A 17179-nucleotide genomic window follows, 5' to 3' on the forward strand; every position below is an offset into this window, starting at 1 on the left:
TACTAACACATAATGCTGTGGATTATGAGTCACGGACCTTCAATTTAGATTAACCTGTGCTTAGGGCTGTTCAGATTTCAAGAATTGTTATATTTTAATAGCTGAAGCCCATATTTGGTCTGTGCTAAACATCCCGGGAAGGAGTGTTCTTTACTCTGATTCTAACAAACTTGCTGTACTATGCAGGAGGCAGTATTTGTTTATACATCTGGAACCCAGCTACTGCATTTCGATACTTCCCTTAGGTCTTTTATAAATCTAATGTGTTGGTAGGAGAGCTGATCATGACATTGTAGGTAATACTTGGGAACAATGCAACTGCTAATAAGTGTAAGGAAACAACAAAATAGGCTTGCCAAAATATTTGCTTGTACTATGCACATGCAAACATCTTGGCTTCATACCGTATCTGGAAAAAAGTGACAGTCTTAAAACATGAAGATCCTTTCCCTAGCATGTAGATATAGGTTTGCTGTAGCTTCATGGAGCAGACAGTATGCAAACATCCTTTAAAAACAAAACAAAAAAACTTCACAGCCCTGAATTATAGACTTATATACATATATACATATACATATATACATATATATATATATATATAAAAAGCAGCTCTCCCAAGGATCTGTCACTGAACTATATATTTTGTAAAAAATGTTATTCTGTGCTTTTACATCATGGGGTCTCACTGTACTTAATGTGTAATTCCTAAGTTAGCCAGGCTCCAACTTCTTCAAATAACCAATGTATACAACAAAAGTATTCTTAAAAAGCAGCCAACCACCACCTTAGTTGGCTGCCTACATTGATCAACAGTACATTAAAGACCACTAACCGCAACCCTTTTTTGGTTTTTTACATAGACAAAAGTTCACTGAACTTTTAACATGCTTTTGGAGGAATAGGAATAAGCTCACAGTTGAAAAGAATGAACTTGTTATTAATACTGCTGTCTTCCAACAGCAGCTAGTTCCCCCACTTTAATGATTTGTGAGTCTTTTCCATGTTGCACAAAGACGGCTACTCAAGGGTTGAATTTCTGCTATGAACCCAATTTGTAATATAACAGTATATGTACTTTTTGTTCCTCAAATTTGCACTCTGTGAAATTGCCTTCGATGCCAATAAGCTAGAAGAATATTTTGATTTTAGTTTGTGCATCAACAACCAACCTTTCAGTATAAAAGATGCATTGTGTACAAACATAGCATTATGTACTTCCATTCCCCTTTCTTCCCCCATGTACACAAAGCTCATGTATTGGTAATGAATGAAATGTAGCTAAATATAAATCTATCAAGTGAGCAAGTTCCATTCTTTGAAGATTGTTAATATGGTAATGTATAAACCAGGGATCGGCAACGTTCGGCACGTGGCTCGCCAGGGTAAGCGCCCTGGCGGGCCGGGCCAGTTTATTTACCTGCTGACGCGGAAGGTTCGGCCGATCGCGGCCCCTACTGGCCGCAGTTCGCCGTCCCGGGCCAATGGGGGTGGCGGGAAGCCGCGGCCAGCACATCCCTCGCCCGCGCCACTTCTCGCTGCCCCCATTGTCCCGGGACAGCGAACCGCAGCGAGTGGGGGCCGCGATCGGCCGAACCTGCCGCATCAGCAGGTAAATAAACTGGCACGGCCCCCCAGGGTGCTTACCCTGGCAAGCTGCGTGCCAAACGTTGCCGACCCCTGGTATAAACAAAGCTCAGATGGAAAGGCTCCACATTCTGATTTACTTTGTTTTTGCGAATCATTTTAGTAGCAAGTTGCTCAAGTTTCTGCACTGATTTTCCTGAGCATATGTTTTCTCTAAAGATTTTCACCCAAAGCATATAAAGGTTAGAAAAACAAACTGATGTTGGTAAGCATGCAAGTAACATATGCCAACCTGTTTAACTGGACATAGCCACAAAGCCACGCTATAGCTTATAAGCATTGTGTAATTAGCACTTTATGGCTCAATAGGATGGGGGGAAATATTTTGCTATGGCAACATACTGATATTTGATCTTGTAAATACATTTAAAGAAGATATCACATTAAATCTTTGCAAATTGGTTGTTAGCATCTCATTACTAAAAACACTGTGTTCTTATCTGTTAAAAAAACCCACACTGCTCAGGGTTGGAATGATTTTTCACAAGGAAACACCCTCTTTGGCCTTTCCACACACCCCCTTCCCCCCACCTACCAAGAGCACAGGCCTTTCAAAAAGAAAAAAATCTAATGTATTTGTTAAGGTGTATTCAAATATGCTTTGGAAGTTGTTATAGCACGTGCTGTACCAGATTTCTGGATTTTCTTTTTTAAATAAAGGTGCAAGAATGAATTTTGAGACCTTCCTATACTTTGACAGCATGTCTACTGCTTTACTGAAAGAAACAGATGTCTTAGAAAGCACGGTGTTACCTCTTCTTTCATGTTTTAGTTATATGTCTTTTACATAACAGATCAAAGCATGTGGAAAATATTAAAGTACAGTCTTGTGTATACTTCAACTTCTTACTATATTATAGACCCAAGGGAAACTATTGAAATATTCAGTACACAGTAAGTTTTCACTTATATTAATGACTAGACTATGCAACTGTGATGTGTGGTGGTGACCATCCACTTTGTTATTTTGGTACTAAATACCGTTGCAATACAAGTTACTCTGATTTGCTACTGTGGGACTGCTGGAAAATGTTGAAAGGACTGCTACTAGCAGTACCTATTTCTATAAGAAATTCAGAACATAACCAGAAAGCTATACCTGAATATAGACATTTCAGCCCAAGACATTTTCAGGAGCCTTTTTCATCATATTCTATTTGCATTGCAAAGAAGTTTAATTGCCACTTGAGGCACATGGCAACATACAGAATGAAAAAATGTGAATGCAGAACAGGTGATCATCAATATGTTCATGTGCTCACTTATTAAGAGACTCCATCTACAGTGTTTAATTTCTACCTTAATTAGCCACATTCAGGTAACGTATTAAGAACATTCTCAGTGCGCACAGTTCTAGAACATTTTTCTCTGCTGAAGTAATCATCAGCCCTGAAGACAGTTGAGCATTATGACAGCACTGAGAAACTAATGGAGAAGGTATTTAAATGAATACATGACAGCTTCCTCTAGGATATGGAAAGATGTTTTTGAACAAACTGACACTAGTCTCAGCCACAGTTCAAGACTTCAGAAAAGGAGTATGAAATAGACCACATTACTTCTAACTCAGTTCTCAAACAGTGGGTCACAACCCTGTTTTAATGGGATCACCGGGGCTGGCGTTAGCCTTGCTGGGGCCTGGGCCTGAGGACAAACCTGAGGGCTTCAGGTTATAGGCCCCCTTGGGATTTGGCTTTGGCCCCCACACCCAGGGTGGAGGGGCCTCAGGCTTTGGCCCCTCCCACCCAGGGCAGCACAGCTTGGGGGGTGGGGCACTTAGGCTTCAGTCCCCCCCTCCTGGGGGCATGTAGTAATTTTTGTGGTCAGAAGGGGGTCGCAGTACAATGAAGTTTGAGAACCCCTGATCTAAATTAAACCAGCAAAGGATAAATTGGCTAGTTCCAGCTATGGAGTTTCTATTTCAGCTGAAGGAGGACACATGACTCGGGCAGACACGCTAACAGGGCTTGAGGTAGAGCACTACAAATAGCACTGCCGACATTTCAGCTCAGCCAGAAGTTCAGGCTCTCAAGTCCACCCAACCTCCTAGGCTTGAAAAAGCCTGAGCTAGAACATCCACATTGCTATTTTGTGTGTACTAGCTCAAGCCTGTCTAAACGGGCTGGAAGACTCGCTCCCAGATGCATTGTAGACATACACATACCTTTATAGACCAGCGTGACTACAGTACGGCTTAACTACTCGTGTATGAACTTCTCAAAATCAGAAATTGTTAAAACGTGCTACAAAATACAATTAAAAAGTGTTAGCACAAGTTTATATAAATGCATTTAAGGTAGTTTTCTATACAAGCTGCCATGAATGAAGAAAGGATCAAATGATGGGAGCCTTCACAGCTTTGTAAATAAACCAGAGACTTGAGTCAGCTAGTGCAAAGGAAGAGGCTGCATTGGTTTGGATAAGGTTTTAATTACCGATTAGCAAACCAGGAGGTAGGTTTTGCCTCAGTTGAGGCTCAGAAGCCGTTTTAGCAGACATCTGAAAACTGAACAAAAGTACGCCAAGCAGAAGTCTTGCAATGAGTCTTCTTTAGTGCCTAGTTTTCAAGAGTTTACTGAAATATCCCAATTATCAAAGTATTCATGTTCAAGAAAAGCCACTACTTGATTTTCAAAGCTTGTTTTGTGATGCTTCAAAGGGACAGTTACAGTATTAACTGGTACTGGTTTTAAAGCCTTCTCCTGGAAGCCACAGGTAAAATATCAAATGGTAGTTTGTCTTACCTTAAGGTAAGATTTCCCCCCCTCTGCACTCTCAAGAACTTTTGCCTCCTCTCCATCTTTTATTCCTCCCCTATCATTAAGTCTATATTAAAGACCATCTTATATGGTCTTCAATATAAACGGAAAGGGTAGGTTGCAGTTTAAAGAATAGTTCAAAGAGTCTCATGTATGGAAAGAGCCAACCCCAGATGTATTGGTGCTCTCAGTAGAGAGCAGTTTGGTTCCTCCCATGCCCACCAAAATGGGTCCCTCATCTCTTTCCCTTCTTCAAGTGGCTCATCATTCTCTTCTTCTATCCTTTCCTTCTATAAGGCAGAAAACTTTTCTTCTTGCTGGCCAGCCTCCCACTCCTGATGCTAGTGTTTGGGATGGTCACCTGGAACACATTGTACACAGCTTCTTGGGAATGGCAGAATTACAGCTATTGTCTGAAACGATATGCCAAGGCAGCTGCCGATCCAGAATACATCTACCCCACACCCCCTATTTAGGAAAAAAAAGCCAAATGAATTGGCAACATCTGAGAGGACAAGTTAATTTTTGGCCTGTTTGAGTCAGTTGCAGTTTGGTACCTTACTTTCCCATCCTGATCGGTGGAAAGGAAGTACGCAAAGGTGAGCAATATTTCAATATGCCAATTTGTGCAAAGTCATTAACAAAAATGGATTTTTGAATCCCAGAAGAGGTTTTAAAACAGGTTACAAAGTACTAGTGAACAGACATTAGTGCACATCTTTGCCAACCCAGTATACTTTGAAGTGAGAAGAGATAATATGCAATCTATACTCAGATTTACAATTTACAAGAATGCAAAATATTATTCCCTAAGTATCCCACACTATTTAAAGTTATCCACGCACCCTGCACCCCCCGACCTCCACCTGTCGCTTACCTTACATTTTTAATTGTATTGCATGGCTAGGAAGAGGTAAGAATACATTTTATCAAGAAATACAGATTACCACAACCATATGATCATAGAACTGGAAGGGACCTTGAGAGGTCATCTAGTCCAGTCCCCTAGCACTCAAGGCAGGACTAAGTATTATCTAGACCAGAGGTGGGCAAAATACCGCCCAGGGGCCGTATCCGGCCCTTCAGATGTTTTAATCCGGCCCTCGAGTTCCCGTCACGAAGTAGAGTCTGGGGCTTGCCCCGCTCCGGTGCTCCAGCCGGGGAGCGGGGTTGGTGGCTTGTCCCACTCCGCACAGCTCCCAGAAGCTGCGGCATGTCCCCTTTCCGTCTCTTATTTGGAGGCGCGGCCAGGTGGCTCTGCACACAGCCCCACCCGCAGACGCCACCCCTGCAGCTCCCATTGGCCGGGAACCACGGCCAATGGGAGCTGCGGGGGGAGGGGGCTGCAGATAGGGCAGCGCGTAGAGCCGCCTGGCTGCGCCTCTACATAGGAAATGGAGGGGGGACATGCCATTGTTTCTGGGAGCTGCTTGAGGTAAGTGCCGCCCGGAGACTGCACCTCTGACCCCCTCCTGTGCCCCAACTCCCTGCCCCAGCCCTGATCCCCCTCCAAACCCCTCGGTCCCAGCCCGGAGCAACCTCCTGCACCCCTAACCCCTCGTCTGCACCCCCAGCCGGAGACCCCCCCACACACACCCCAACCCGGGAGCCCCTTCCCATACCCTGAACTTATTTCTGGCCCAACCCCAGAGCCCACCCCCCCAGCCGGAGCCCTCACCCCCTCCCACATCCCAACTCCCCGTTTCAAGAGCATTCATGGCCCCCCATACAATTTCCATACCCAGATGTGGCCCTCGGGCCAAAACGTTTGCCCACCCCTGATCTAGACCATTCCTAACAGGTGTTTGTCCAACCTGCTCTTAAAAATCCCCAATGATGGAGATTCCACAACCTCCCTAGACATTTTAATCCCAGTGCCTAACCACTCTGACACTTAGGAAGTTTTTCCTAATGTTCAACCTAAACCGCCCTTGCTGCAATTTAACCCCATGGCTTCTTGTCCTATCCTCAGCGGTTAAGAACAATATTTTTTCTTCCTCCTCCTTGTAACAACCTTTTATGTACTTGAAAACGATTCTGTCCCCTCTCTGTCTTTTTTTCCAGACTAAACACCATCTATACAAACAGATGCAGTGTTTGACGGAAATGAACTCTCCTGAATGGAAGAATTCAGTGAGGATCATCTGCCTTTGTGGAGGTGGGGGGTTCGTTCCGTATTCATGGACAGTCACTGTTTTATAGATGGCTGTTACCCAACCAATACTAATTAGTCCAGAGCATCCTGCAGCAGTAGCTTCTCCCTTTGATTGCCAACACCGAGTGGCCATGAAGCTGAACAATGCCAGATGGCCATTTGATTGAATGCCCTTAAAATGGATTGTATCCTTAAGCATGACACAGGGTCAATATTTAGTGTGTGCGTTTGAGGTCAGTCTGGATGATCACAGCAGGTCCCTTCTGGTTTTGTAGTCTGTAACCGATGATATTTCTCACGTGCACTGAGAAATTTAGTAAGTGTGTTTGTAAATCTAAAAGGCAAAGAGACATGGTCCTTGAACTAAAGAGCTTCCAGTCTAAATAAGCACAGGTAAGAGAATGACCGAGATAGGGAGTGGAAGTTCATTAACTTTAAGACTTATTCATTACTTTATTTTTACATTAAAAAGTTACAATGTAACAAGGGTTCGAAAAGCCAAGTCAACTTGATTTCACACACACGCACAAAGTCACAGGTTTCAACTGCTTTAAATGATATTTTCTGATTTTCATCAGTATATTTTATTAAACAATATACATACTAAAAGCCTCATGACAAAGCCAGATACATTTTTCTCCAATATTTATGGGAGATGTTGAACTGAATATTCGAAGATTCTTGTCCAACTTCCAACCTTCCCCCTCATTTACATGATACATGTATTTTTGTTCATCTGTCTGTGGCTTTATTGGATGTGTTCATCTGGCAATTCTCCATATTACATACCTACTCCCTAAGCACTGTATACATCTTCCGAAGTATTGCACAGTTTTGTTCATTGGACCATGGTATATTGAATGGATCCCTTAGTAAACCGACACATACTAGGACATAAATGTGATGAAGAATCAGTATGATTAAGAATTAAGATTCCACAAAGAGTTGCACAGAAATGGAGAAACAAGTCACTAAGAAAAGAAAGTATATTTTCAGTCTGTGAATGTAAACTTACTAATGGGAGATCCTTGAGCATATCATACTGCTTGAGGTGGGATAAACTTGTTGATGCTAATGGTAAAGCAAAAACAAAAACTGGACAAGTTTAAGGCAAGTCCCAGAACAGGGAGCTGTTTACTTTCCAGGCACAGTTCCAAGCTATGCATCAAGGCTCCTGTTTTATCCTTTGTGCAGTGGATAATTCAAAGACAACAAAGTAATGATAAATACAAAAATTCTTCTATCTGTAGTGTTTAAGATAATCCATTTTCAGCTGTATTTCATCACTTGCAAATTGTCTCATTACTTAGAGATCTAGGAACACATCTTAGAACTACTGTTATTTGTCAGACGCACAAAAAGTTACATTTCTACACTGTTCATTTCTTTTGTTTTCAAGCAGTTTTGATTGGAAAATGGTGAAATGGAAATTTCTCCCCTTTATATACTCTATACACATTTTCCATTTTACACTCAGATTTCTTGTACTTGCACAAAGGAGACTGGGATTACATTCCCTAACTCTGAAGGAAGTTTCCCTCCTTTCAGGGATGGCTCTATTTAAGTGACTGGTGAACTATTTACTAGTTTCTGAAGGTGTGTAAAATCCACACACACACACACACACACACACACACACACACACACACAAAAGGGGGGGCCTCGGGACCTTACAATAATGATTGTTCTTTGGATCAAAGTTATACCAATCTGCAATACATTCATTTTTAATCCTACAGGAGGATCTAGTCACTGGTCCCTCAGATACCCACACACGAGTTCCTTTAAAGTCAATGCACTGAGAATTGAAGACAAGTATCGCAGGGCAGAATTGACCCATAGCTAAAGTTAAAAATATTTGATTACTGCACATTTAGAATTTACCTAAATGCCATTTAAGATTAATGCTGCCAAATACAAGACATGCTATTGTGAATCACGGAAGACATTTGGCAGGGCTGGAGGAGTGCATCTGACATGTTTATGTTACCACGCGCACAAATCTCAAATTACTAGTATGCAAGGACTGCATGTCTGAAGTGGGACGTAACAGTATAATTTTGACTATCAGGACAAATGAAAATATAAATAAAATTAAAGGACTGACTAAGTCATTATTCCCTGAAAACTAATGGATTTAGAAAGCTTGATGCCATTTAAAATGGGCTTCCAACTTAACTACTTGATCTCATGATTGAAAACTGCACCTCGGCTCATAATTTTATAAAACACACAGGTAATTCCCAAAACATTTATCAAATAAACAGTTCAACAAAAATGCAAAATTAATCCCATTAAACAATAAGTTACAGTAGTATGACGACATTTTGGCTTCTTTAGTGTGGTTACACACCTTTCTTTTGTTATCCTGCTGAAAGATGGCTACAGCATCCAGTTTACGTTTCTGAAAGTTAATGAGATGTCTGTGACTATAAAACTCTGCTTGCTACAAGCAAATGTCTTGTTTGTTTCAGTTGGTCACAGATTATACGTAGACAGCCATTTCTGGCCCCAAATAAATATTTATATAGTATTCTTGCAAGTTCAAGTATGATTAGGCAGGCTCACACAGAAAACTCAGGTCCCCCTTTCTTTGCTCTCAGCAAAAGTTGCCTGATTCGAAATCCTGCAAAAGGATTGATCCACAGGAGTGAAGGTTGGCCCCCAAAGACAGATTTCATCCCTTCCCAACGTAGTCTCCTCTCCCATGTTGGCTTTTCACTTTTAAGCCTCTCAATCTCCTGCACATAAATTAAAACAAACAGTTATACACTTAACAGCCAGCAGGGTGGATTGATTTAAATCAAGACACAGGAAACCCAGATTTAAATCATCAATTTTAATAGTGTTTTGCATCTATACTTTATTTTCCTAAAGAAAGGTTAATTCTCATTAGTACCACTCAGACTACGAAGATCTTCAATTATGTATGAATTATGTATACACGCAGACTAACCTGATACATGCACACCTCTGGTCACTATAGAACATTAAAAAATCTTAAGCAAATTGAATGGCAACATGGAATATCTGGTTAAACAAAGTTCTGGATTAAAAGGGAGCATCATTACTGTACTAATATCAGATTCAGAGTATGAACAACTCAAATTCCGGCAGTCGAAACGTTACATCTGGATGTCTAGTAACAGTACAGTGCACTTCTGTATTAAGGGGTACAAGTGAAGATGCTGTTAGCCAAGACCTGCAAGGACTAAGTGTCTTGCATGACTCTCCAGCAAACCTCTAAAGCTGAATGGAAGACCAGCACCATGATCTGAAGAAACAACTCCATCCAACCCTCCCCACTATGGAATGGCCAGAATTGGGGGATCCCACAAGACTTTTTCCTGTCCCCCTTCAAAGAGAGAAGTGGGGTCTAAACTAGAAATAGTGACAAACCCTGTGCAGCAATGCAATTAGGCACCAAACTGGTGTGCGTGAAACAAATTAGTGCTATTTTTTTCTAAGGGTATGTCTATACTTACCTCCGGGTCCGGCGGTAAGCAATCGATCTTCTGGGATCGATTTATCGCGTCTTGTCTAGACGCGATAAATCGATCCCGGAAGTGCTCGCCGTCGACGCCAGTACTCCTGCTCCGCGAGAGGAGTACGTGGAGTCGACGGGGGAGCCTGCCTGCCGCATCTGGACCCGCGGTAAGTTCGAACTAAGGTACTTCGACTTCAGCTACGTTATTCATGTAGCTGAAGTTGCGTATCTTAGTTCGAAGTGGGGGGGTTAGTGTGGACCAGGCCTAAGAAAGAAATCAGAATGATTCATTGAACTGTGGGGGAATGCGGCACAAAGTAAGTATTTAAAGCTTGCTGAATGCATTGCATATTTAGTAAATATGTTTCTGCAACAATATTCCATGAGAAGCGAAACACTAAGCACCACAAAAAGCTAAAATGAACACTAGCGGCACCGCATGCTAGGGAGCTGTACTAATAAGAAGCTGTTAACTACAATTATTGAATCTATCAAAAATGAAATAAAACGGCCATTGAGAATCTCAACTCAAATCAGATCATTTACAGTCCTCACTTCCCACTAAGGCCAGTGGAACATTTACCATTTGTTTTCCCTTTTGCAAAGCAGCATCAGCTGAGAAAATTCAGAATGCCATTGTGAACTCAACTCCCTTACATCTTCAGTCAATGACTCACAGTGGATGACATTCTTCCAATGTTTATACTGGGATTTGGGGAGGAAAATGAATTAACACCAAGTATCGGCCAGTACATTATTTCAGTGCAGTAAAAAAGGAAAAAAAAAAAAAAAAAGCACATTGCTAATCCCAGATTAGGCACATCATGTACACTTTTGGTGACAATCTAAGAATTATGAAAATCCCACCCATAAGTGTCGAAGTAATTTAGCAGCGCAAGCCCCACTGAAAGACAATGCAACTTGTTCTAAAAGCCTTTGAAAGTCTCACCCTACCGCATCATGTAGGGGAAGTCAGTACTAAGGGTACGACTACACTACCCGCTGGATCGGCGGGTAGCGATCCATCTATCGGGGATCGATTTATCGCGTGTAATGTAGATGCGATAAATCAATCCCCGATCACTCTCCCGTCAACTGCTGAACTCCAGCTTGGCGAGAGGCGGAAGCAAAGTCGATGGGGGAGCAGCAGTCGTCAATCCTGCGCCGCGAGGACGCGAAGTAAGTGATTCTAAGCCGATCTAAGATACGTCGACTTCAGCTACGCTATTCTCATAGCTGAAGTTGCGTATCTTAGATCGATCTCCCGCCCCTAGTGTAGACCAGGCCTTAAGGAGAACACATTTGTTACACATCTGCTCTTTAGCAAAAACAAATAATTATTTCTGATTCTCCCAGTAGCAGGGAAAATAATAGATATGTGTTTATGATTTGAATATTTTCACCATCATAAAAGCCCCTCTATCGTAGGCCAATAAAGCTATATCTAGTCAAGTCTTATATTAGAATTATTACACCAAGCAAGGGAAGTAGGTTTTACCGTTTCATCATTGCATATTGAGTGGATTTGGGTGCCAAACATAACAGCAGTGAAAGTGAGAAACAGAAAACCCTCAAGGCACAAAAAGACCATCAGGATCACAGTTACAGGCGGGGAGAAGTCACTGCATTCTGTGAAAAGAATAAACTTAATTATGAAAAAAATCACACTAAGAACCCATGCAAATAGCAACTCCAGAGAAGTGTGCCTCCTCTTCAACACAAAGTGATAAAATATGTTTGTATTTATTTTACAGTGGCTAAATCAGCTCAACCCCAGATTTTGCAAATCTTTTACTTTCCATCCCATAGGCTGTACAGTTCTAGACAACTCAGTTTATTAGACAAGTAAATGCTAATTCGAAAGTGACTGCAGTCCTGCCTGGACAGGTTCCCCTAAAGATGAGCCGTGCACATTCCAAACTGCATTATAATATGCAAAAAATGAAATAAAGAGATATGTGTATGAAAGACTGAAGTAAGGCATTTTATGTTTGAATACCCTCACCCAGGACTCAATGAACTAAGCCCCTTACTTGGTCCTAGGACTTCCCCCAGTATTGAGACCCTTATGAAATGCTGCCCCACCTATGCTCTAGAGCCCATCTCTAGTTGTTATTATTCAAGGTGACTCTTGAGCCCCTCATCCACATGCCTTCCCTGGTATTTACAGCAATGATCCTCCATCCCCTTGCATTAAGGACCCTGATATTCCTTCAGCCATATAACTCTCCCCATGATCTTGACAGCCCAGTGAGCTCTGGTGCACCAAAACATTGCCTTGAAATACTAATAAGCACAAGAAAGCATGGAGGAATTAGCTAATTTCAACTATGCACCACACAAGAAAATAAGATGGCAAGAGAATATTCATGGCACTTTGTATTAAACAGTTGAAACACTTGCAAACATTATGATTTTTTTATTTATAAACACTGCTTGGTTATGGTGGTAGAAGTAAACGCATGCTTACCAGTCCACTGTCCTCGGACACAAGAGAAAAACTGAAACCCACACAGAATGAGTGCATGAGCTGAAATTAGGGCTATATACATCTGGAAATAAATAGAAATTTGCTTAGTCTTGATCATTTTGTCAGTCAGTAAAGCAGACATTCCTTGCAGCCAATTTTTATCGTTAGGAAATTACATGCTTGGGTGCAGTATCATTTATTAATTGGATAAAATGGAGTAAAACCAACTCCAGCAAAGTTCAAATAAAAAAATCTCAGCAAGTACAACAATGTACACTAATTTATTACTCTTTGTATCACATTACAATTACAAATGTTATAAAGTGGAAAAAAAGGGTTACTAGCCTTTCTGTAACTGTTGTTCTTTGAGATGTGTTGCTCACGTCCATTCCATATTAGGTATGTATGCATGCCAAGTCTGCCACTGGTGGAGATTTCCTCCTCAGTGGTATCAGTCAGACTGGCTCTAGCGCTCTCTGGAGCAGTGCACATATGCACCAGTATAAGGCGCGCCACCGGTCCCACATCATCTCACTTCTTTCTTATTGGCCAACTCCAACAGAGGAATAGGAAGGTGAGTCGTGGAATGGACATGAGAGATACATCTCAAAGAACAGTTACAGAAAGGACAGTAACCATTTTTTCTTCTTTGAGTGCTTGCTCATGTCCATTCCATGTTAGGTGACTCACAAGCAGTACCTCAAGAAGCGGGCTCAGAGTTCAAGGACATGCTGACTGCAACACTGCTCTTCCAAACCTGGAGTCATCTCAAGCCTTTTGGGTGATGGCATAGTGGGATGCAAAGGCATGAACCAATGACCAAGTTGCAGCCCTTCAGAGGTCTTGGATTGGAACCTGCAGGAAGAATGCCTCTGAAGAGGACTGAGCTCTCGTGGAGTGAGTGATTAGGGTCGCCGGAGATGGGACATTCGCCTGTTCGTAGCATGCCTGAATACAGGAGGTTATCCAGGATGAGATCCTCTGAGCTGACACTGGAAGTCCTTTCATCCTTTCTGCTACTGCTACAAAGAGTTGTATGGATTTGTGAAAGAATTTAGTCCACTTGCTATAGAAGGTGAGGGCACGCTTAACATCCAATGAGAGAAGCTGCCACTCTTCTGAATTCTGGTGAGGCTTTGGGGAAAAGACTGGCAGAAAAAATGGCCTGGTTGCTATGGGATTGTGAAACCACCTTTGGCAAGAAGGCCAGGTGGGGGCACAGTTGGACTCTGCCCTTGAAGAACATGGTGTATAGAGGCTCTGACGCAAGGGCCTTGATTTCAGAGACCCTTCTGGCTGAGGTGATCACTACCAGGAAGGAAACCTTACAGGAAAGAAGTAGCAGAGGGCACGATGTTAGCGTCTCAAAGGGAGGACCCATGAGTCTCAAAAGGACCAAGTTTAAGACCCACAGGGGAATCAGCTAGTGAACCTGTGGGTACAATCCCTTAAGAAAGCAGTGTCATCTCGTGAGAGAACACTGATCTTCCGCCCACCGGTGGGTGGAAGGCCAAAATTGCTCCTAGATGTGGCAGCCAGACCTTGTTGCTTTAGATGGAGCAAGTAGTACAGGGTGGACGCAAGGGAAGACTGAGTTGGAGAGACACCTCGATGGGATGACCATATCAAGAACCGCTTCCATTTGGCGAAGTAGGTAGCCCTAGTGGATGGCTTCCTACTGCCCAGCAGACCTGTTGAACTTATTCCGAACAGGCCTGCTCCTCTCGGTTTAGCCATGCAACTTCCATGCAGTTAGATGAAGGGAGCTGAGGTTCAGGCGGAGTAACCAACCGTGGTCTTATGAGATCAGGTGTGGGAGGAGCGGGAGCAGCGTGCCAAGCCAGTGCTGGCACGGTCACACCGGGGCTATAAGAATAACTCTTGCCTCGTCAAGCTTGATCTTTAGGAGGACCTTGTGAACCAGAGGAACTGGAAAAAATATGCAGAATAGTAGCTCTGTCCATGGAAGCAGGAAAACAACGGAGAGGGAGCCCGGACTGTGCCCACGCAACAAGCAAACTGTTGGCATTTTCTATTCTGCTTGGTTGCGAACAGGTCTACCTGGGGAGGTCCCCCTCTCTTTGGAAGATGAACCTGGTGACCTCTGGGTAAAGGGACCATTTGTGGTGAAAGAAGAAGGATCTGCTGAGGTGATCCACCAGGGTGTTCTACAGGCTCCCGGAAGATGTGAAGCCTTGAGGTGCGTGGAGTACTTCACGCAGAATTCCCATAGACAGACGGCCTTCTGACACAATGCAGAGGATCGGGCTCCTCCGTTTGTTGATGTAGAACACAGCCATGGTGTTGTCCATCAGTATCTGCACTACCTTTCCTGGGATCTGTGGGAGGAACACTAGGTGGACTCCCCAACCTAGGTTGGATGCATCCAAGACTAGAGGTGGAGGGCAGAGAAGAAGAGGTTTGCCACAGGGCCCTGACCATACCCATTACAGCCTCATTAATGGACAGGGCAACCTCAGAAGGAGCTGCTGCAGCCAGAATGTCAACAAGGATGTGGGATGGTTCTTTGAGTTCCTCAATCTCTAGCCCCAGGATAGCTGCTATCTGCTTTAGAAGCTCCTGATGAGTCCTGAAGTCAGCTTGTGGAAGCAAGATATTCAGCCCTGAGACGGCCTCATCTGAGGAGGAGCAGGAGGAAGAGGCTTGTACCAGAGGGAGGAGGTTTTTTTCTCTTCCTCAGCCTCAACAACATCCATGGGGACTACATCCTGAATATGGGTATTGGGGTTGGTACCGGAATTGGGGTTCGATGCCGAGCAGGATGGAGCGGGACCCCACCTCTCAGAAGCAACTGAGTAAGATCAGCGGGAAGGTGGACCCAGTACTGGGGGAAACCCCCAAGGATTCCAGTATGACCATTGCATAGGCCACTGTTCACTTGGCCATGCACCGGTGGGAGGACCCATACCAAGATCGGGTGGTACACAGGATGGGTGCCGGTGTGGTGGCCCTTAGGCTGGACGTATGGTTCTACCTCAGAGACAGATGAAGAACCCTTCTGAAGTGACCATGGCGGAGCGGTACCCTCTCAGCCTCCATTCGATGCCGAGGGTCCAGAGACTTGTGGTGGACAGGAGAGTCTCCCAAACTCTTCAGACAATTGGAGTGTGGGTTGCTCATGGACATAGGCTTGCCACTAGAAGCACCGGGTTTGAAACCCGTGGACCGGGCATGCCTGGCCCCAGGGACGAAGAAAGCCCCTTGATGATAAGGAGACTGGAGTTCTAACCATTTACACTAATGCTATTTACAATATATACACTACAACTATACTTAAGACAAACTATGAAACAGTGTAAGAAACCACTGAGAAGAATGCCTTGCCGAAGCAAGAGTTGTTCCAGCAACTGTCTCAGGCCGTAAGAAGGAACTGACGAGGGTGCGGTGTTGGTGGCGCCCATATACCGGTGCATAAGCCCGCGGGTCCAGAGAGCGCTAGAGCTGGCCCGACGGATACCACTGAGGTAAAAATCTCCGGCAATGGTGCACACGGCGTACACATATCTAACATGGAATGGACATGAGCAAGCACTCGAAGAAGAACTAATGGATTTTGAGTCATTGAAAAACTGGACTCAAACACTGATTAAAACAAGCATGGCTAATATCTACTAATAGCCTCTCCAAGGCAGGGGAGAAATTAGGGGAAGGAGAAGGGCAGTGGTACTCTTCCAAGGTCTGCCCATGTGAGTTGCCATTCAGCCTGTTATGCAGATGCTCAAAATATGGTTGCATTCTGACCTCAATTCCTTAGCGCCTTGGACTTAGGAGCCCCTCAGTGGGTCTCAAATTCCCAACTGGGCTCTACCAGGCTCCTTCTTGTGTGAAGGAAAGTGCTGCCCTCTCCTAAGCAACACTCACTTGTGGCACCAAAAGGAGAAGTCACTCACTGTGAATGGTGCAGACATAGGTATGCTCCCTCTCCTTTCTTACATGAGGAATTAAATTGTTAACAATGACATTTAAAATCACCACCGGGCATCTCAGAGCTATTGTTCAAGGCTTACTGCAGACTCTTGTAGCTATCACAATCAGTTCACATTTGAGGTTTTCTTTGCCACCCTAAACAGACTTTTTAAAATGAAAATTAAGATTCCGCAGAAGAAGACTGCAGCTTGAGCGAGGTCCCAGCATATTATTTCACCCTGATCCAAGTCCTGCCCCCAGGCATATAATTATGTCACGTTGTAAACTTTAAAAACTAGTAACATACTATGTTGTATAATACCAGATACTGCAAACAGTGAAATGGTATAATGCTGCACATCCAGGGTACGTATTCTTGAGGGAATTCTGCACCACGATGCCCGCACAGAATACATATGTCCCACAGATTGATTTTTTTTTTCTCTGCAGACAATAGATTCTGCTGGAGAGGCTCTGCAGTTATGCCTGTTGCCCACCAGGGGCTGCTGTGGCACCAGAACAGAGGCAGCCAACTGACTGCTCACCTGCCTAGTGGTCAGCAGCTGACAGGGAGCAGGGCCGGCTCCAGGCACCAGCCCACCAAGCTGGTGCTTGGGGCGGCACCTGAAGGGGGGCAGCGCGGCGCTCCGGCCCCCGGGGAGAGTGGGGCCACGGCCGGGCTCGCCGCCCTCCTCCCCGGCGCCCTCCCCCCGGGGCTCCGGCCGCCCCCCCCCCCG

The 17179-nt window shown here is 43.9% G+C and overlaps 1 protein-coding gene across 2 annotated transcripts in view; it reads right to left on the minus strand.

Annotated features, from left to right (window-relative positions):
- Window positions 1–9058: 9058 nt before the first annotated feature.
- Window positions 9059–17179, minus strand: part of LOC113409626 (palmitoyltransferase ZDHHC7) — a 12309-nt gene continuing 4188 nt past the window's right edge. For both annotated transcript variants that reach the window (XM_026663761.1, XM_026663762.1), the window contains 3 exons: window positions 12516–12597; window positions 11544–11674; window positions 9059–9299 (listed from right to left, as the gene is read on the minus strand). In XM_026663761.1, the coding sequence (XP_026519546.1) occupies window positions 9123–9299; window positions 11544–11674; window positions 12516–12597 (390 nt within the window). In that variant the 3' untranslated portion in view covers window positions 9059–9122. The remainder of the gene's footprint in view (window positions 9300–11543; window positions 11675–12515; window positions 12598–17179) is intronic.

This window comes from Terrapene carolina, unplaced genomic scaffold (genome assembly GCF_002925995.2).
Source record: "Terrapene carolina triunguis isolate 2854851 unplaced genomic scaffold, T_m_triunguis-2.0 Scaffold33911, whole genome shotgun sequence".
Classification (NCBI taxonomy): domain Eukaryota; kingdom Metazoa; phylum Chordata; order Testudines; family Emydidae; genus Terrapene; species Terrapene triunguis.